At 39.5% G+C, this 20518-nt stretch overlaps 1 protein-coding gene across 14 annotated transcripts in view; it reads left to right on the forward strand.

Annotated features, from left to right (window-relative positions):
- Window positions 1-20518, forward strand: part of NEBL (nebulette) — a 363452-nt gene that overhangs the window by 303893 nt on the left and 39041 nt on the right. For 9 of the 14 annotated variants that reach the window (XM_013058907.2, XM_045085003.1, XM_045085004.1 and 6 more), the window contains 6 exons: window positions 2106-2216; window positions 4579-4689; window positions 9390-9500; window positions 9668-9778; window positions 12793-12897; window positions 18273-18365. The exons of 2 other annotated variants lie outside the window; for them this stretch is intronic. In XM_013058907.2, the coding sequence (XP_012914361.1) occupies window positions 2106-2216; window positions 4579-4689; window positions 9390-9500; window positions 9668-9778; window positions 12793-12897; window positions 18273-18365 (642 nt within the window). Of the gene's footprint in view, window positions 1-2105; window positions 2217-4578; window positions 4690-9389; window positions 9501-9667; window positions 9779-12792; window positions 12898-15008; window positions 15102-18272; window positions 18366-20518 lie in introns of all 14 variants that reach the window. 3 more of the 14 variants (XM_004757590.3, XM_013058906.2, XM_004757592.3) reach the window with 3 other exon arrangements.

A 20518-nucleotide genomic window follows, 5' to 3' on the forward strand; every position in this document is an offset into this window, starting at 1 on the left:
TCATCAGAAATGAGGGGCTTGGATGTGAAGGTCTGGGTAAATGACACATTGTTTCGGAGTGGATTGTGTTCTAAGCAGGGGAAATATTTAGCATAGAGAACATAGGGACTCACATTGATTTTTTATTTTACTCTCAGCAGGAATCTGCTCCCCTCCCCCCCAACTTGGTGCATTTTGGCTCACGATGTATTACATTTGCTGAACATTAAGGTCTTCAAACCAGCAATTAAAAATGTCACGCTCATAGTCCATCCCTTTCAAAGTTTCTTTTTCTTTTTCTTTCTTTTTCTTTTTTTAGTGGCTGAAAAGTAACTCGGAGCTCTTTGAACTCCCTGTTTAAATAGAGTCTCTTTACATATAAGGGGAAGTATTACAGAACTTTTCACCCTGAATTTTGACTGAAGAAACTACTCCTGAAAGAAATATCTTAAATCAGTGAAATAAATTCGAGTACGATTCTGTACATGAACTTCCTTAATAACTGAATGCCAACTGGCTTTTACTGTTTAACTGCTTTTAGAAATTTAATGTGCCTCGCTGTTGTAAAGTATGTTGGGCTGAAATGGGCATATGGTTTATGCAAGAGTGCTTTTGCTGTCCTACATTTTCTCACTCCTAGTTCCTCTCGAACTTTTTGAAGTCGAAGTCTAATCAAATGGCCACTTCCTGCTATTTTCTTTCCTTTACAAAATATGCACTGTTTATATGAAACTTTGAAAGGAGACTCTCTTTTATCATTTACATGCAAATGGAATGTTAGATCCAGTTTAAGGTCCATAAATGACATTGACTGTCTCTTTTATTTCTCTTTTTGAAAGAATCTTATTTTAGGTATATTGATTCAGAATATTTGCATCAGGATAGTAAAAGACCCATAAGACTATGATTAAAAAATCTTGTAAATTCAATTTTAGAGAAGTCTAATTTTTAAAAAGGAACTCTCAGTGACTTAATGAAATTAAAACTTTTCTTTCTAAGTATATGCATTTAGCTTTAAATTGTCTTTGCGTTTTTTACTTTATCATGGTTTTTACATTTATATTGCCATTTAGAATGTTCAAAGTATTGTTTTATACTTCCATTTCATTTGATTCCCCCAATTGCCCTTTAACATCAGTATAATAAGTATTTTTATTTTCATTTTGCCTGTGCGTGTGGAAATCAAGGCTCAGTTACTTAAAGTCATTTGAAGGTCACATGTCCAAACAAGTGAAAGAATCCCTACTTTCATCCAGGTCTTTCGACTCCAGAGCTCCTTCCAAAATTACATTCAGGTCATTATAGTGTCTTCTAGACTATTAGTTAAGCAGAGGACTAGCTAATTTAATTATACTGGACATCAATAATAACATCAAATGAACCCTAGAATTTACTGGAATATAACTTCTTATTATTAAAGGAAGCCTCATCTTTTATCTGGCAAGTTAGTCCTAAGTGCAACTCAGTTGAATTGGATCAAGATATATATTGTTTTCATAATACAATTTACTAGGGGAAAAAAAAGAAATTCATTAGCAGAACAAAAACCTCAAGTTATATATGAGTATTAGTAGAGACATTTGGATCTACTTAAAATATAATATTAAAATGGATGACATTCAAACTATGTATTATCAATCTGTAGGAAATTATTTGGTTTTATGAATCTGAATAAAGTTGATTTTTTTTAAACTTTCGCTACATCAATCCTTTTGATTTTGTAATTTCCAATTCTTTTTCAAGTATGGTCTTTTGGTGATTCATATTTTATAGATAGCTTTCAAAGAAATACTTCAAATAATTAATAAGAAGCATCCATTCCTAAGATCTTCCTCACCACTTAAAAGGAAGACATCTTTTTAAAATATGGCACCAATATGGTACCAAATATACTGGAAGTCAGGATGAAAGGGAAAATCCTGATAAAATTGGAAGCCACTCTAAACATGACTAAAAGAGAAAATAGAGTCTCTGTAGAAAATTAGGAGCATAAATACTAAGGAGTCTGATTCATAACTTCCTAGAAATATTTTCTCCTTTCTTTGGTCTCTAGAAAGCATGTGACATGGTATATCAATTAAAGGGTATCCCAGAAATTTTTGAACTGTCATGTTCTTGTCTCATAGAAGGAATATAAGAAAGATCTGGAAAATGAAATAAGAGGCAAAGGGATGGAACTTAACCCAGACGTTCTTGATATTCAAAGAGCAAAACGTGCATCTGAAATGGCTAGTGAGGTAAGTTTATTTATTTAGCAACTGAAAATGTATGAATTTTCAGCTGACTTCCTTGTCTGTAAATCTTTTTCAAAGATTTATATACATTCTGTAACTTTTATGTGCCAGGTGATAAGAAGTAGCTATTCCTAGTAGTCATTTTCCAGTCAAGGAATTAAAGGAAAAAAGAAAAGAAAAGATATTCATCATCTCCTTTCCATGTGGTATGAGAAAAATGACCATTTCCCCCTTGCAGAGAAAAAATGTGTTTAATAAACTAGAATAATTATAGATTCAATTTGAATTTTTAAGGAAGTAAAAGGCAGAGGATTGGGAATGTGTTTTACAAGCTCTGTCAGTTACTATGGTGCAGGTCATGTGCTCTCCCGCTCTCTACCCAACGGAGCCCCCACACCGTGCGTCCACTGCTCAGTGAGCCCACATAAAGCTCTTTATGAAGTGAGTGACTTTGCTCACTGTACATGGAATTTGTGGGGAAGAATGAAATGCCCCCGAAGAGCTCGGTCCTTTCATCCTTGTGTTACGTCATTACTTTGGTGTCAGTTAATGACCCTGCACTTTGAGGAGAATCTAGCTGAACTGAGCAATGAGAAATGGAAAGTGGTGTCCCCATAGGTTCATAAACTGAGGTAATCAGGATGACGGTGACCCTGTAGGCAGGCTGCAGATGACAGGGACCCAACTCAAACTGGGTGAAGCAACAAAGGGAATGTTTTGGCTTATGAATAGAGAAGTCGGAAGTCAAGTTTCCTTCAGGTTGGAATCCAAAAGACATCTCTCTTCCTTCCTCTCTCAGTTCTGTTGTCTTTATTGCTTCAACCTTGGGAAGCTATCTCCAAGTGATGGCTCATCCTAACAGTAGGATAACTCCTATCCATTCCAGTAATCCCAATAGGAAGTGAGCATCTGTTTCTTTCTTTCTTTTTTTTTTTTTTTAAGATTTTATTTATCACCTGACAGAGAGAGACACCGAGAGAGGGAACACAAACCCGGGGAGTGTGAGAGGGAGAAGCAGGCTCACTCCTGAGCAGGGAGCCCATTGCAGGGTTTGATCCCAGGACTCTGAGATCATGACTTAAGCCAAAGGGAGATGCTTAACCAGATGAGCCACCCAGGTGCCCCTGAACATCTGTTTCTTATATTTACAGCTAAGGTCCTAGGATTGAATCTCACTGGATCAGCTTCTATCCTGTGTCTACTTCCGCCCTAATCATTGTGTCTAGGGCAGAGGAGTGTAATGGTATGGTTCTTGTGATCCCTCCTCGGTTGTTTAATTGCATTCTAAGTGTAAAAGATTCAAGGCTTGCCTGGGTGGCTTTGTCGGTTAAGTGTCTGCCTTCAGCTCAGGTCAAAATCCTGGAGTCCTAGGATCAAGCCCCATTTTGAGCTCCCTGTTCAGCAGGGAGCCTGCTTCTCCCTCTCCCTGACCCCTGCTCACTCTCTCTCTCTTTCTCTCTCTCTCAATCTCAAATAAATAAATAAATCTTTAAAAAAAGATTCAAAATTGTTATGTGTTTAAAAAAAATGTGTAATCATCTTTGGCCATATCCGTGTTCTTTAAATGAATTAAAGAATTGAAAACCACTTATGATGTCTTTGGCTAATATTGACGTCACATGTCCCTAAGTTAGTAATTCTGTACAGATTCTTCTGTTACGGTGACACGTACAGCCCACCTTCAGAGGTAGATCTTGTAATCACTTGTCGGTAATACCTGGAAAAATCATTTTAGCCTCTCAATGGCGGAGTCCGTCTAGATACAGCTGCATGGCAGGGGACGGTGGCAGGAACACCAGTAAGTCAGTCAGCCTTAGCTCTCCAAGTATAGGAGTAAAAGACCAAAAGAAGCTATCAGTTATTGAACACCTACTGTGTGCTGAGCACTATACTGTATGCTCTCATTGCTCCTCAGACGGCTGGTGCATGGAGGAGTTACTGCCCCCATTGTTCAGATGAGTAAACCGGAAAGGTTACACATTCCCAGTGTCACACAGCAATTGAGTACTCTGGTCTCCAAATCAACCTTCTTTCTATGGCATCAACTCATCGAAACCTGCCTTCCTATCCCCCAGCCCCTAACACAGTTATCAGTGAAGCTTCTCAGCATGTGTAGTAAAAACCTCAAAGCTTTACATACCCTTTTCCAGTGAGAATGCTGATACCCTTCTAAGTAGTCCAGAAAACTTAGTTCTAGGTGATCATTTCATAGTACAAAGTAAAGTGTGTTTTTTTCTTCTTTTTTTTTTTAAATATGTTCAGCAATTTTTTGGTATCATTGATTACAGATACAGGTTTGTCCTTAGAGTGTCTGAATATTACAAAATACTGGTTTTTTGTTTGTTTGTTTGTTTGTTTTTTACAGAAAGAATATAAGAAAGACCTGGAGTCAAAAATTAAAGGGAAGGGAATGCAGGTTGGCACTGACACCCTTCAAATACAACATGCCAAAAAAGCTGCAGAGATAGCTAGTCAGGTTAGTTGAGTGAATGGTACAGATGTCTTAATACCTGTATTTCAGGGGGCTCCTGGGTGCGTTAGTCGTTAAGCCTCTGCCTTTGGCTCAGCTCTTGATCCCAGAGTCCTGGAGTCAAGTCCTGTATCAGGCTCCCTGCTCAGCAGGAAGCCTGCTTCTCCCTCTCACACCCCCCCTGCTTGTGTTCCCTCTCTCGCTGTCTCTCTCTCTGTCAAATAAATAAATAAAATAAAAACAAAAAACAAAAAAACCTGTATTCGGAACTTCACAAATCATATTAATCTCCCAATTAGTACATGGAGTTCCCCAAAGCTTTGTGATTAGTTTAAAAGTTTGGAATGGAGACCATTCCAAATCAGCATGTTTGTTTGAAAATGTTTAGTTCCTGATTTACTCATTTCCTTTAAATATATCAAAGAAAACTAGGGGGAGGGCATTTTAATAGAACATACACACACACACAAGAAACCCACACCCCCCCTTTCTTATCTTATCCTTGGAATACAACAAATTTCACATTCATCTGGGCTATAATAAATGTTTTCATGCTATGTTTTCTTTAAGGACAGGTCATGTGCCTCTCCGTACATCTGCGTTTCCCACTTTCTGAACAGACCTTGAAAATCACATATTGAGACTGTAGCCTGACAGTGATAACCATTTCTGTATGATTTGGTTGCACATTCTGAAAATACCCCATTGACCTCATCACCATGCTGGAAATTCCTACCGGGTTAGCATTTTGGATTGAAGTGTTCTATATCCTGAATGACCGTGTTCTTTCATCTAATATTTTCCTCTTCATGTAATGCATGTAACAGCAGGATATTAGTTTAGAAGTTTTGGCTTAGAGGCTATGATGTGATAGAGAACAGATAACAATGTTGTAGGAGTCAGACTATAAATGCGTAGTTTTTTGAAGGCAGTATCCCAGAACCAGTTCCATACCTCTGGAACTCCTCCAGAAATTTCGAGAATGTACGAGCGTCACTGGAGTAGAGGGTATTTGGGAAGAGCTGATTTTGTGAGAAACATTTGTAAAGAGAATTTTGGGGAGAAGGCTAAGGAGTGCTGCCCACTTACCTCAAGGCTGGTTGGGGGGTGTTTCAGTGGGGCTACTCTGAGAGCTGTAATGTAATGTGTTTGCAGTTAGGAAGAGCTGGCTCAGGACTGACTCCCCGCAGGAAATCTGGAGGGTGTGAGGGAGCTGATTAAATGCCCTCTAGTCTGCTGCTGCTTTGGGATCTGCTTACATTCCCAGGGTTAGGGTCTGGCCAGGGGAATGGAAGGGTCATAACTGGTTTGGAAAAAGGATCTGGAGATGGCCATAGTGACAAGAGTTGGGGGGGATGCATACTGAACAGGCCCTTGAAAACCACCTTTGACTTGACCCCTCCTTCCATTCTCCTGAAATATAGCCATTGTTGCAGATTTGTTGTAGAGCCTTCTGGATCTATTTTTATGTGTATATAGATAAACATAACACTTATGTACACGTAGACTTAAAAAGTCCTTAAATACCATGTATTTTTTTTTCCCGTACTTGGTTTTCTGACTTAATATTATAGACCTTTTTCCATATTACTTCATATAGTTCTACCTCATTCTTATAGCAAAATTGTTTCATAACTTAGATGTGAATATGTAACCATTTACCTTTTGATGTCTCATTGGCATCACCGCATGTAAATGACACGTAAAATGTAGTAACAGGATCTCAATATTAACACAATAAAACCAGAGGGCTTAATTTTCCCCCGGATCTGCTTTCCTTTTCCACTCCCTTCTTAGCAAATGTCATCAGTGAGATCGCCAAAGTCGCTTGGATTCTTCTCATCAGCAACTTTTATTGACTGCCCCCAAAATGATTTCTAAATCCATCTACTTCTCTCCACCCTAGTCCAAGCTACCATGTTTGTCACCTAGATCCCTGCAATGGCTTCTAACTAGAATTCTGCTTCCATTTTTGTCCTCTTCATAGCCATTCTTTACCCAACAGTCAGAAGCATCCTTGGAAAATTACGTTAAATTATGTTAGTCTCACTACTTAGAACTCTCCAATGGTTTCCAGTTATGTCCAGTGTAAATGCCCCACTCCTTGCTGCTGCATTCAGAGCCTCTCTTCTGCCATTCTTATCTTATTCCCCTCTTCCCTTGCCCATTATGATTGTGCTCCAGCCTCACAGACTTGCAGTCTCTGCACAGTGCTGTTTTCTTCTGGAAAGTTCTTTCCCTGGTCTTTGCCCAGTTGTTCTTTCTAGTTATTCATTCCTTAGATGTAAGGGTACTTTTTAATGGTGGCCTCCTTGGGATTCCAAGTAACTAGCTACTTGAAACTATCAAACTATTACTTATAAATCTCGGAAATGCTTCTTTTTATTAGGAGGGGGAAACATCCAGTGTTAGTTCAATGTACTGGCTTAGAGTAGGAGGTTTGGGAGTGAGGAATTCAAGGCTGGAGAAGAGCCTTCAAAATCAGTCTGAGAGTTGAAGCCAAAAGAAGGCATCCTTTCCATGGAGAGAACAATGTGGAAAGACTACAAATTATGTATTTCACACTTTTATCTAAGGGCCTCTAAGACACTTTCTTTTCATGAAACGTTGGAATGTCATGTCTTTCCTTGAACGGTATAGACTTGTTTTATTCAACAATATGCTGCTTTCAATTTCTGTGTGTAGCTTAGGAATGTCTGCTAGTTCTTGAGAAGCTAGGGGAAAGAAAGGCCTAGGGGAGTCAGGTGTCCTATAGTTATATGTACATCATGATTATAGCCGTGCTGTTATTTTTGCAATCCAAAGGTCTCATTTGTATGTAATCCTAGCCATGTCCCATTTTGCCCAGTTGCTAGGTTCTCACATCCATTTCAACCAAACTTTGGGACTTTTGAGGCTTAACTTTCCAAGGAAATTAATATGGCATATATTGTTACATGAATCACTTCCAATAGTTAAACCTTCCAGAACCTATGGAATTGACCATGTGACTTTCTATTAGCCAATAGGAGATTAGCAGACATGACTCAGGCAGAACCTATAAAACTCTTGTGCATTGGGGCTTGTCTTCTTGGAATATAGGTGCCATCATGTTTTTTCTTAAACCTTCAGGATTTTAGGGTGTTTTATTATACATTAGTATGTAAACGATGTAACTAAGGTCCTATGTAATCTATTGATGTGCTTGAGTATGCTTTTAGATTTGAACATTCATATTGCAAAATTAAATGACATACTTCTACCCTGGGACCTTGGGGACTATCTATGATTAGTGCCTCACTTTCTATATACATTGTCCTTCAAATGAGGTGCTTTGTTTGGGGGTCTTAAAGAGGCTTACGAGACATTTTTTTTAATACACACAGTAATAATGGAATATTATGATTTTGAAGGTTAAATGCTATTATTTAAATTGTATTCAGAAATGTGAAACCGAGACTCCAAGTCCGTGAAAATAAGCAGAGTTATGAGTCGAAGATAGGAAAAAATGTAATATTTTTCTGAGATTGAGATCTTCGTTTATACCTTTTAAAATAAAGGATATCACAAATAAGCAAGCCAACATTTATGCCATTGCAGGAAAACTGCAAATCTAGATTATGTCACATCTAGGCTACGTCAACATGATCGCAAATAACTGTTTTAGAAGAGATGTAATTAGATACAGCAATGTTTTTTTTTTCTTGTAATACCATTTTTCATTGAAGAATCCATACACACTGAAAAGTGTACAATTTAAGTCTACAGCCTGCTTGATTTTTTATAATCTGTTTTAAAATGTGACGAGTCTTAGAGACATGTTGTGTCTGGGTAATTATGACTATTTTGTAAGTAACACATAATTCAATTCAGGCTTCTCAAAATAAGCAGATAATTTATGGTTTTTAGAACTAGACAGTAGAGAAAGCCCTAGGCTGGGCTTGCTCTGGGGCTCAGACAATGTAATTGAGTTTCAGTCTCTATCTTCAGTTCTCAGGCAGGCTTTCTTTTGTTTGCAAAGAAGTTCTTAGCGGTTCCTGGGGCTTCTTCTTTCTCCATCAATGTCTAGAAGAAGAGGGAAAGCTTCTTGATAGCATGTGTGGAAGAAGAATCCTACTCGTCCCTAGAGAATTCTGGAAGGGCCAGGGATGGAACTTCACAAATCATATTGTGATTATACCCCATTCCCCGTACCCCAAGGGATGGGGTATAATGGTAAATTTATGTGAGCCCAACAGGACCCCCTGACTTGGGCCAGCCTCACCCAAGCTGAATGGTCTAGTATGGGGGAGCTGTGAGTTGCCCAGTGGCAAAGCAGGGAGCTAATGGGAGTTGGGGGTAACAGCGGTTGGATTCCAAGGAAGCAACCAGCAATAATTATTCACCGCAGAGCAAAAAGTGACAATTTTGCAATGACATCCTACTGATACTCATCAGATGAGTTATATGTTAACCAATAACTGATCAATTTTATTGTACTGAAATAGAAAAACTTCCTCTTTAGCTAACTGTGTTTCCTTTCTTAATTCAGGTTAGTGGGCAGGAGCCTTCTGATCCCTTGTGACTAAGTCACTCCAAGCCATGTTCCTCCCACAAGTTTTAAAACTCTTCCTAGTTTTGTAGAAATAAGAGTCCAAAGCCATGATCTTGATGTGAGATGCCAGCACAGTTGTTAACAGTTTTTCACGTTCTTGTGGAGCCCTCACTGCATGTTTTATTTTCTCCAGAAAGACTATAAGAAAGATCTGGAGACTGAAATAAGAGGGAAGGGCATGCAAGTGGGCCCAGACACTCCTGATATCCAGAGAGCCAAGAAAGCATCGGAAATGGCCAGCCAGGTAAGGAACCCATAAGATACAAAGTTTACAACAGACACGATGATCTGTGTATAGAAAAAGCATAAATGGCATTTTCACACGTGTAGCCTTGAGATTCAAACACATACATATCAGCCTTGCTCTGGAAGGAGAAGCGAAGCTCTGAAGATTATTTTCTGTTCGTTTAGAAAGAATATAAGAAAGATCTGGAAAATGAAATTAAGGGGAAAGGAATGCAAGTGAGCATGGACATCCTGGACATACTACGAGCCAAGAGAGCATCAGAAATCTACAGCCAGGTTGGTGGAGGGAGTAAAGAGACTCTGAATACCATTTTCTGATTTTCAGTCCCCATGTGCCTTGTGTGTCTCTAAGACTGGTATTTTTTGGAGGGCACTGTATTCAAAGTCACTGCACTCTATTCTAGGAGCTATTGGTCAAACTTGATTAAACTCACTAATGAAAGGACATTTGCTGTAAATTCAATTCAGTGGCTGTTATTGAGTGTCTGAGCTCCCCTGTTTGAGTCCAACAACACTGTGATCCTTTTTATTTTTAGTTTTTGACTCTAGTGCACACTTGAATCCAGAGCTCACACTACAGAGAAAAGATTACAGATGAGTTTGTCTATTAACCATCTCATAGTAATAATGAATATTATCCCTAAATAGTCAGTTCCAATGAAGAATGAATAAAACAAGGTGCAAGGTGGAAGGTGAAATTGAACATTAACTAAAAATTAAGAGAAAAATGGTCTTCTTTGTAAAATTTAATTTACCAAGTGTGACCTGTCACACATCCTCTCTAAAGACTTGTTGAAAAAAAGCTCTAGTAAAGCTGGATTTGGATATAACCACAAAAGAATAAATCTCATGGAAGAAGTTATGGATAAAATCTGATCTGGGCAAAAAATTCATTAGGGAATATTGTCTTCGCTATAAAATTTACAAGGAAAAGAATGAATCCCAATGGAAAAAAAAAAAACAGTAAAGGGGAATGAAAAAATTAAAATGGTGATAGAAAATTGACAAAGGAATTACATTTGATGAAGGGGATTTATGATGAAAAGAATTTTCAACAAAATCTGACCAAATTTGTTAGAATTCTCATTAAAGCACAAGCAGAATCCGAACATCTAAAGGGCATCTCCAGACGACAGAGTCAAATGTCAAAGGAATTGTCTGCTTCTCGGCCTCCTCAGATGTCACAGCTGTGGGATGGTCCTGAAGTGCATGGCCATCTGCCCTCAGTGTCTCCTGGTGCCACCTGAACTAGGAAAAGTTGGCTCTAACTATATCAAGTGACTAAAATTATAAATAAATATATAAACCAAGTAAAGAGTCATAGGAGTCAGTGGAGAAAAGTTACTGTTTCAAGAATGTCAATCTCATTCATTCATTCATTCAGTAAATACTTTCTGAGCACCCACTTACGTGTAAAATTAGGCATGGTTTTGCCCTTGGGGAACTAATCTCATAGTTTAATAATCAAATAATCACACAAATACAGTATTACCCACCATGATATATGCTACCATGATATATACCCTCCAAAGGTAAGGGCTTCCCATGGGAAGCGATGCCTGAGTTGTCAGCATTCTTGCCTTAGCTTAACAGTGTTGCTTTGTTTGTGTGGGACAGAAGGATACATCTAACTTCAAGGAATTTTCATTATTTTGGATACAATGGAATACTTATGATATTGTAACAATGCTGTGCTGAGTCTCAACACAAACAATCATTACCTTTCCCTACAAGCAAGTGTTAACTTCACTGACTTTGGGCCCAGAGTGCCTGGGTTGAATCTTGACTCTGACACTTCTTAGCGAGTGTCTCAGTTTCCCCATCTGTAAGAGGGGATAGTAACACCATCTGCTTGGAGAGTTGATTTAATTAGTTAATGTGTATTTTGAACCATACCTATGACTATATAAACATGGGTACTCATTGAAGGTATGGCCCAGATTGGACCAGAGCTTATAAATTACTATAATGTATTACTATAGTAATACATTTAGTACACAGAAAATTGAGATTTTAATCTCAACTACAGAAATACTAGTATCTTTCCATTATACAAATGTATCTTTTTCTGAAGTAGGAAACAAAGCACAAATCCCGAAGCATGAAAAATAGTGCAAATAGAAAGCCATGTTACTTGTAGGAGCTATAGGACTACCTTGAACAGGGACTGGGGCTGCTCATGAAAGACTGGGTTTCTTAGGGTTCTTGTCACCAATTCCAATGCATGTATGTGGAGGCTTCCCCACACCAACAAACAATTCTTGGACATCAGCAGGGGACTGGAGAATTCAACTCAATTCTGGCACTGTCTACTAGAAGCTGGCACCAAGTTCTACAGGTTATGGGCTCAGTCCTACAGGATGGTTCCCCTCCCCTTTTCAGATGCCAATTGCAAGCTCAGTTCTTCACCTGTGCTTTTTGGTCAACAGGCTGTAGATCACAGGTTCCCAGGACCCCGTACTCGGGGTTCATTTGCTAGAGCAGCAGATGAAACTTACTAGATCAGCAGTTTTTTATAAAAGGATATAACTCAGGAACAGCCAGATGGAAGAGATGCATTGGTAGAGATGCATTGAAGAGATGCATGAGGAAGGGTCATGGAGCTTCCAAGCTCTCTCTAGGTTCATTCCCCATTTCCCCTAAATCTCACCATGTTCACCAACCTTAAGCTCTCTGAACCCTCTCCTTTTGGGTTTTATGGAAGCTTCATTACATTCAACTCTGGGTATTGATGATTGATTCAGGCTCCAGCTCCTCTCCTCTCCCTAGAGGTTGTGGGTTGGGGACTGAAAGTTCTAACCCTCTAATTGCTTGTTTGGTTCCCCCTGGCAACCAGTCCCATCCTTAAGTGTAGTCCAAAAATCATTTCACTAACATGACTAAAGATATTTTAACCACTCTCATCACAGGAAATTCTGACAGTTTTAGGAGCTCTGTGCCAGAAATAGGGACAAAAACCAAATATGTATTTCTTACCATAAGTCACAATATCACAAGTTTCTAATCTTAGAAATGGCACAGAGGCCAAGGCCTCTGGAAGCCTTTTGACGGACTAGGGTGGGAACCGTTTCCTGAGAAGAGGCAGCCTGTTTCTCTGGACTCTTTGCTTACTGTTTGCTTATTCCTTTTATTTCTGCTGTCCCATCAACAACTGCTTTGAACCATAAGATATAATTTATGAGGATATGAGCCATGTGGAATAGTAGAGTTGGAAGCTGCACTATTTTCTATCTCTCATACATGTACATCACACACAGTCTCAGATTCATATTAAATGTTTATATTTTTAGAAAAAGTATAAAGACGAAGCAGAGAAGATGCTTTCTAACTATAGTTCTGTGTTAGACACTCCTGAAATTCAGAGAATCAAGATAACTCAACAAAACATTAGTGCGGTGAGTAACAATTACTGCTTCTCAGTGGGCACCTTGAAATTTTGTTTCCAGAAGGAGGGCGTTTTTCCTCATTGTCTGATTGTTGCGTTTGAATTTTCTATCAAATGTATTCTCTTTCCTTTGTTAAAATAACAAGAGTACTCTTAACCAAAATTCAGTCAAGTTAAATTAAAGATCTGATTGGTTTTATTCAATAATTCATGAATCAGGCAGTGTCCCCTCTAACAGATTTGAGAATGATCAGTAGAGATGTACAAAATGTACGGCTTTGATAGGCAGAAACCAGCAGGACAAGGAAGTTATTAGCAAGAGAGAAAATAGGATTGCTTCAGACAAGGTCACCTTCCCTTAGGGAAAAAGATGGGGGTCTGTCATGCAGATTACCTCTCTAGTGCTGATGAGGAAATTCCAGACTGATTGGTTTAAAATTCTACTCTTGGGAGAAGCTGAAACTGCAATTACTTTAAGTAATAAGTCTTGATGGGTCTTAACATGAGTGACTCCATTTTGGGCCTGTTGTTTCCTTTTAATAGTACCAAATGTTCTTATCTGGTACAATTTATCATGATTGTTTTGGAATTACAAATTCAAATTTTCTTCTGTGGTACAAGCAAGAGTTCTTTTTAACTGAAATTTAAAATTTTACTCACGGAAGAGGTCTTAATCTTCCACACATATTTAACTTTGGAGATGAGAATAATCCTATAAAATCACTTCCTTCCTGATCACTGATTTGCCATGATAATGTATTTAGGGATTTACTAGTTAACAACCAACTCCTAAACTTTTATTTTTTTTACTTTGAGGAATAGGAGTTGTATCAGCAATCATTAATAAAGGGACGAGTCTATGTTTGATGGATATACAAACCTGAATTCTAAAATTATAAAAATTGACCATACAGCCAATATTTATAAGTAGAACTAGCTCCTTAGCATTTAGTAGTTAAGTAAAGGCCCCATCAAAATACAAATTCTATGAAGTCTGAGGACTTTCGGAATATTTCTACTTTGTAATAAATTGGCAAACTCAAAACCTCCAGGTGTGCTAGTCAGGTACCATTAGGGCCTTCAAAGCAAGCGTACTAAGAAAGGGAAAAGTGGCTTGAAGGGATTATCAGGGCGAAAAAGCTGTTTCCACTCTTATCTCCTGTGATTCCATGTGTTACAGATGTCTTCTTTGGGGGAAAACATCTCTGAGGCCATACTTTCCCAACCCCCATTAGGGCTCACTGAATTACCAAATCTTAACAGGGGCAATAGTTTTGTCCTCATCTGCCTTTCTGATGTTTACTCTGCTATTCGGTAAAACATTTTCTTTCTTCGCTTTGCTTTGTCTTAGAAAGGCCCAGATTGTTGGTAGGAGTGGAGAGCCATGTGGGAAGGTTAATGAATAAGTAGAAGAGACGGAAATAGACTGAATAAACTTTTGATGTTGATGATGAAGCCACTATTTTCTGTGACGAGAATGAGGGCATCTTTGTGTCTGGAGAATAGCACTTGCTTAAAATTTCTTGCCATTTTTGAATTAAATGAAACTGCTTAGTAAGCTCTTCTAATATGTGCTTTGCTTTTTCTCAAAGGCACATATGATATATGTTTGTATTTGAAGAAGGAAACTCTAGTTTGCCAACTTTTTTTTTTTTAAGATTTTATTTATTTATTTGACAGAGATCACAAGTAGGCAGAGAGGCAGGCGGTGGGGGAGGGGAAGCAGGCTCCCTGCTGGGCAGAGAGCCAGATGGGGGGCTGGATCCCAGGACCCTGAGACCATGACCTGAGCCGAAGGCAAAGGCTTTGCCTACTGAGCCACCCAGGCGCTCCAAGTTTGCCAGCTTCTATTCTTAGACCATGTAATCTGCAGCCATGTCATTACCACACACAAGGTATCGGGGGTTACCTGTGGAATGCTGTGGAATGCTGAGACCCAAATTGGACATTTATTCTCATAATGGATTATTTAATTGATTGATATAGCCTCGTTACTCATAAACAGAAGCTGTATTCACATTACCTGAGAACCTAAGAAATTGTCTTCCTTTAATAAGAACCTGATCTAGGACCTGAATTCCAATAAGCTTCTAGTTATTCTTTCCTTCTCTTATAACAAAGATATTTTATAAGAAAGAAATAGGAGCTGGCACAGCAGTAAAAGATACTCCAGAGACTGAACGAGTGAAGAAAAATCAGCAGAATATTAGTTCAGTAAAGTGCTTTACAACATTAATTATCCTTTCCAAAAGCAAACATAAGCTAGATAAATGTTTTTAGTTCTTTGCTAAACTGGCTGCTTTTTCTTTTAGTCTTCACTTTGTTAAAATGCTATTTCATCAAATATCAAAGGTCTCACTTTCAGAAGGAAAACTGTAGCCTTGTTCCCCTTGAACCTAAAGCAGTGTTTCATCTTGATCTATCATAGTGTACGAGAGATAGATCACTTTAATAGTCCTGTAATGAAATCTAGGATTAGATTTCATCTTTTGAACAGAATTTTAACTGCATTAAATTTTTGAGAGGAAAGATAAATGTCAGTACCTCTCCACAACTTGGAGGAAAGAAATTTTACTCTACAGAACGATTAAAGGCCCTTAGTACATTTATTTGGTGGCTTAAGAGAAGGTTTCAGAGGCCCGGTTTGTGTTCTACTTCTTCCAGCTTTCAGCAAAGCAAAAACATGCACCTTTGCTATAATTTGTAAAATAACTTACCCTCCAACTCTCTTTGAGCTTGGAGGGCGAGGCTAGAGGAGGTGCTTACTATTATGGATGAAAACTTTTTCATTCGGTATTTGACATTTACAATGGAGACTTGCTATCCTTACCAACAGGAATTCTCCCATGGATATGTAATATATTTAATTGAATTCATTCTTTCTTTCTTTTCTTTTTCTTCTTTTATTTTTTAGCATTTGGTAGCCATAAAGTATTTTTATTTTATTTTATTTTATTTTATTTTATTTTAGGGAGGGAGAGAAAGAAACTTAAGCAGGCTCCTTGTCCAGTGAAGAGCCCCACATGAGGCTCGATCTCACAACCCTTAGATCATGACCCGAGCCAAAATCAAGAGTCGGATTCTTAACTGACTGAGCCACCCAGGCACCACATATATTTAGTTCCTTGTTGAGGAAGTCTTAAAGGTTCTTTCCTGAAATCCCCCTCTCCTTTCTCTTCACCTTCCCTCTTGAAGGCAGAGCCTTTAAGTAATTCAAGTAGAACAGCCCGGGTTAGACATCTCTGTCAGGATAGTTACGTGGCATTCTAGAAGATGAGTGCACATGGGTTTTTGTGGAGAAAGAGTACGAAAGTCAAGGTAAGAACCTGATTCTAAAAGCACACTTCAAAAAAATCTGCAGAATACTAGTGCAATAAAATTTCTGTAGCATGAATGAACACAGCTTTCTCTTGAAGAAAGCGTGAGGAGTAGGAGCTTATGGTGAGGGCGTGCAAATGTGTTCTGATCCACTGTGGTGAGAGCCTTGTGTCCGGCCATGCTGGGGTCCGCTGGGGAAGTTAGTTTGGCAGAAAAGGATACTATGTTTGTTTCCTTCACTTCCAAATGATAATATTTGAATTGTACCCATCAGTGTCCTGAAATACAATGTTATAAATGTTCTGTAGTATGCAATTCCATCGCCTATAGGAAGATGACTGTGCCATTTCGATTAGTTTAAAGTCATATGAAAAACACAAATGTTCATCTTTAATCACGTTTAGCTTCTCACCCGAGGAAAATTACGCAAAGGAGTATGGTAGATCATTTCTTGTTCCAGCATTCCGCTGCCTCTCCTAGCAAACAATAAATGCATGGTTCTGTATCTCTATGAGGTTGGGGCCATAAACTCCTGCTTAGTATTCAAATGGAAAGTTGCCCTTTCAAGATTAGCCAGATCTGTCAAACCAAGATATGATTCTCTAACATTTAAAGATCTCGACATTTTCCACCTCCCCTGTACAAGCGTTTTAGCTATTAGCTTTCCCTGTTAAGAACTATTTTTGAATCTTTATTTAGAGGTGGTCTTTCGCAGTGTATTCTCGATTTAACTCTTTCGGATCTGGACTTATATTGCCATTGTTACTCATATTAAACCTAAGGCTCCTAGGACATAGACATGTATGTTACCATTTCTTTGCCACCGTCAGCGTGGATTTCAGCCTGAATCATTTAAACATTACCGAGTGATTTCTTTCTTTTTTTTTTTTTTTAATGATTTTATTTATTTATTTGATAGAGATCACAGGTAGGCAAAGAGGCAGGCAGAGAGAAAGCCGGGGGGGGGGTGCGGGGAGCAGGCTCCCTGCTGAACAGAGAGCCTGATGCGGGGCTTGATCCCAGGATATGACCTGAGCCGAAGGCAGAGGCTTTAACTCACTGAGCCACCCAGGCGCCCCTACCGAGTGATTTCTAAAACCTGGTTTGCGTAGATTTAAGTCTTTGCTAAATTTCAACATGGGCCTCTTCATTTTTGCCTGCATTTGCTACATATAAATATTGATGTGTGTCCTTTTTCTTGAATCTAATCTTCCATGAATCTTAGACTTATTAAAATACCACTTGATACGATGGTATTACTAATCATTTCATAAATTCAAAGAGCTGTTTCTCATCTCGTGCATAACCGTGTGCTGATATGACCATTTCTGTCTGGTTGATCTTCCTCTAAATAGATTTGAGGGAAGAGCTTTTGAATAAAGTGGGTGCCAGGATATAGGCTGGATTTGTAGAACATGATTCTGTGGGTAGAAGACACAGGCCCTTCAATACAAATCAGGGGTCTTGGCCTCTGCTTTTTTGTACATTTCCCCCCACCTTCCACTTTCTCTTTTTTTGTTCTGGCCATTTTATTTTTTTCCTTATTCCAGAATATTTGCATGCTCTCACCTAAATAAGCAGTCTTCCCAAGGCTCTGTAGCAAACGCAGTTTGGCTTTTGTCTTTAAATCCATGATACATTTAAATTCACACGATAATGAGTAGAAACTGCTTTTTGGCTAGAAACTTACAAGTTATTATATTCATTAGGAGGATTTCCAAGGTTTTTTGTGTATCTGCCTAATGATAAAATTTATTTTCATAAGCAACATTTGCTTATTTTAATGAAATAATTCCTATGGTGATGGCTAGGTGAATAGATATGAGTTCATTGGCACGTTTGGATTAAAAAAAAAAGCATCATCCCATAAAATAAAATAAAAATTTCTGTTCCCACCAAAGGAAAATTACTGTTGAGAGTTAAAAAATTCAGCTGTGTAATAGTTACGAATGCAGGAGTCCTATCTATCTTTTAAGTCTTGCATTGAAGAAAACCCACATTGTTTTTTTCTGTTGTTTGTTTTGTTTTTAATAATTTACCACCTTATTTCTTAAATACATACTGCAGGTAAAATACAAAGAAGAGATGCATCAGGCAACGGCCATTTCCGATCCTCCAGAGCTAAAGAGAGCTAAAGAAAACCAGAAGAACATCAGCAATGTGTGATCATATTTCTTTGAGTACCGTTTTCTATTTCTTTGAATGGCAGTAGGCAGGGAGGGCGTGCACTTGTACGAGCAAAGCCCCAGCACAATGCACACTGTTGCAGGAGGCCCAGTTGCTAAAAGATTGAGCTAGATGCCCCCCGTCTTCAGGCTGGGCTGGCATGGCCCCATCTGTGTGCATTTATGCATCGAAGGACATGTTACTTGAATGCCCGCTCTGTTCTTGTTCTGGGGAAATTCAAAGCTGAGTGTGACTTCTCTAGGCCTCTAGGAGAAACAGACATGGGAATAAACACCCACTGTGCATGCAGAGCTATCACAATAGTTAATATTGACTGACTGACTGTTTGCTATGCTTGTGGAGTACATTACATGTGGTGTCTCATTTAATGATAAATAATGTTTCCTTTTGCGAAGTGCTGTGGAAATGCAGAGGAGGAAGGCAGTGTTCGCGGCAGAGAGGGGAAGACCCTCCGGGGAAGTGTGACATTTGAGTTAGATCTTGAAGGGTTAATAAAAGTTGGGGTGGATTTCGTGAGGAAGCGCCTTCCTGGCCAAGCAGAACCCATCTGTACACGTTTTACATGCCGGTCAAGGAGGGGAAGGTTTAGTGTGATGAGTGCATAGGGTAGCAGGTGGCAGGGACCTGCTGGTGCAGAGAGAAGTAATTCCAGCCCTAAGGAGGTGAGTCAGGAGTCCTGGTGTTTCCCGAAGTGCGGTTCACGTGTAACTGACAGGTGCTCTTCCCACGAGCAGGTCTTGGCTTAGGGATTATAATGTCTTAATGTGTCCCTTTTTCTAAAAGAAAGGGTAGTAGTTTTCAATGTGTCAGAGAGATCTAACACCCCCTTAAAATAACTTTATTTGCAAATAGTAGTGAGTTAATTTAATGAAAGACTAATGTTGGTGAGCATGCTTGAGAGCCAGCCTGGCACACAGTAAGAGCTGTGCACGTGGTAGAAACTGGCACCATACTGGAGTCGCAGGAGATACGGGGACCCTGGTCTGCTGGCTGGATCCCAGCTCCAGCCTTTACTTGCTGTAAACCCTTTACAAACCCTCACCTCTCCCAGCCTCAACTTCCTTATCTATGAAGCTGCCACGAGGGTATGATGTGAGATCGTGCCTGGAGAGCGTTAGCCTCTCTGTGAATGAATGAATGAAAACAAGACGCGAAGAGTCCCCAGTATCAGATTTACGTCCCCAGACTTACATCCACTGCCGAGTGGCTACAGCAGTTTCTCCACCTCCGTCACGCCGGTCAGCAGCATTTTCCCCCTCCGCGCTCTACCTGGAGTAATCTTTCCTTGCATCCTGGCCATCAGTAGAGCTGACACTGGACCTTTTCTCACTTTAACTGAGACGAGTCATTATCCCAGATACAGAATCTGCCTAAATTCTCAACCACATCTCCCGGCACAAAGAAAGGCGCCCCCTGAGGAAAGCAGTTCCCCCAGAAGGGGCCTGACCCTTTGTCCTTTATTTCCCAGCTGATCAAGCTTCTCTTCACTGTCACGTTCGCGGCTGAGGGGTGCAGCTCAAGTCCATTTTTATCCACAGGCCCCGCAGGTCCTGTGATGTCTTGCAAGAAAAAAAAAATTCTCTTCCACTAAATTTAAATTCCAGAAAATCATTAAGACCATCCCTGTGGAGTTCCTCATAATAGGATTTTCACCTTCAGTTTTACTTTTTGCCTGTCAAAAATTCGTTTGACGGACATGCTGTTCTGTTTCTTTGTGCTGGATGCTCATTTATTTCCCGGGGGTGTCAAGGGGTTGCTGGAAAACTGACCACAAATGTCAGGATCTGATCCTCCTAGCCAAGAAAGAGCACGTCCTAGGCAGTAGGTCAGGCAGATTTCCATAATGCCAGTCCGAGCGCAGGCCTGCCATTGTGGGCACTTGGTAGAGAAGGGAAATGTTGAGGTTCGGGGTGTGTTTCCCTGGTGACAGTCTGTCACAGAGGTGCACGTGTGGGATGGGGGCAGCCCTCCTCGCTGATGACAAGAATATACACTTTTTTAAAATAAAGGTTTTATTTATTTATTTGACAGAGATCACAAGTAGGCAGAGAGGCAGGCAGAGAGAGAGGAGGAAGCAGGCTCCCCGCTGAGCAGAGAGCCCGATGCAGGGCTTGATCCCAGGACCT

Source organism: Mustela putorius, unplaced genomic scaffold, assembly GCF_011764305.1.
Source record: "Mustela putorius furo isolate JIRA1106 unplaced genomic scaffold, ASM1176430v1.1 tig00000827_pilon_pilon_pilon, whole genome shotgun sequence".
Taxonomy (NCBI): domain Eukaryota; kingdom Metazoa; phylum Chordata; class Mammalia; order Carnivora; family Mustelidae; genus Mustela; species Mustela putorius.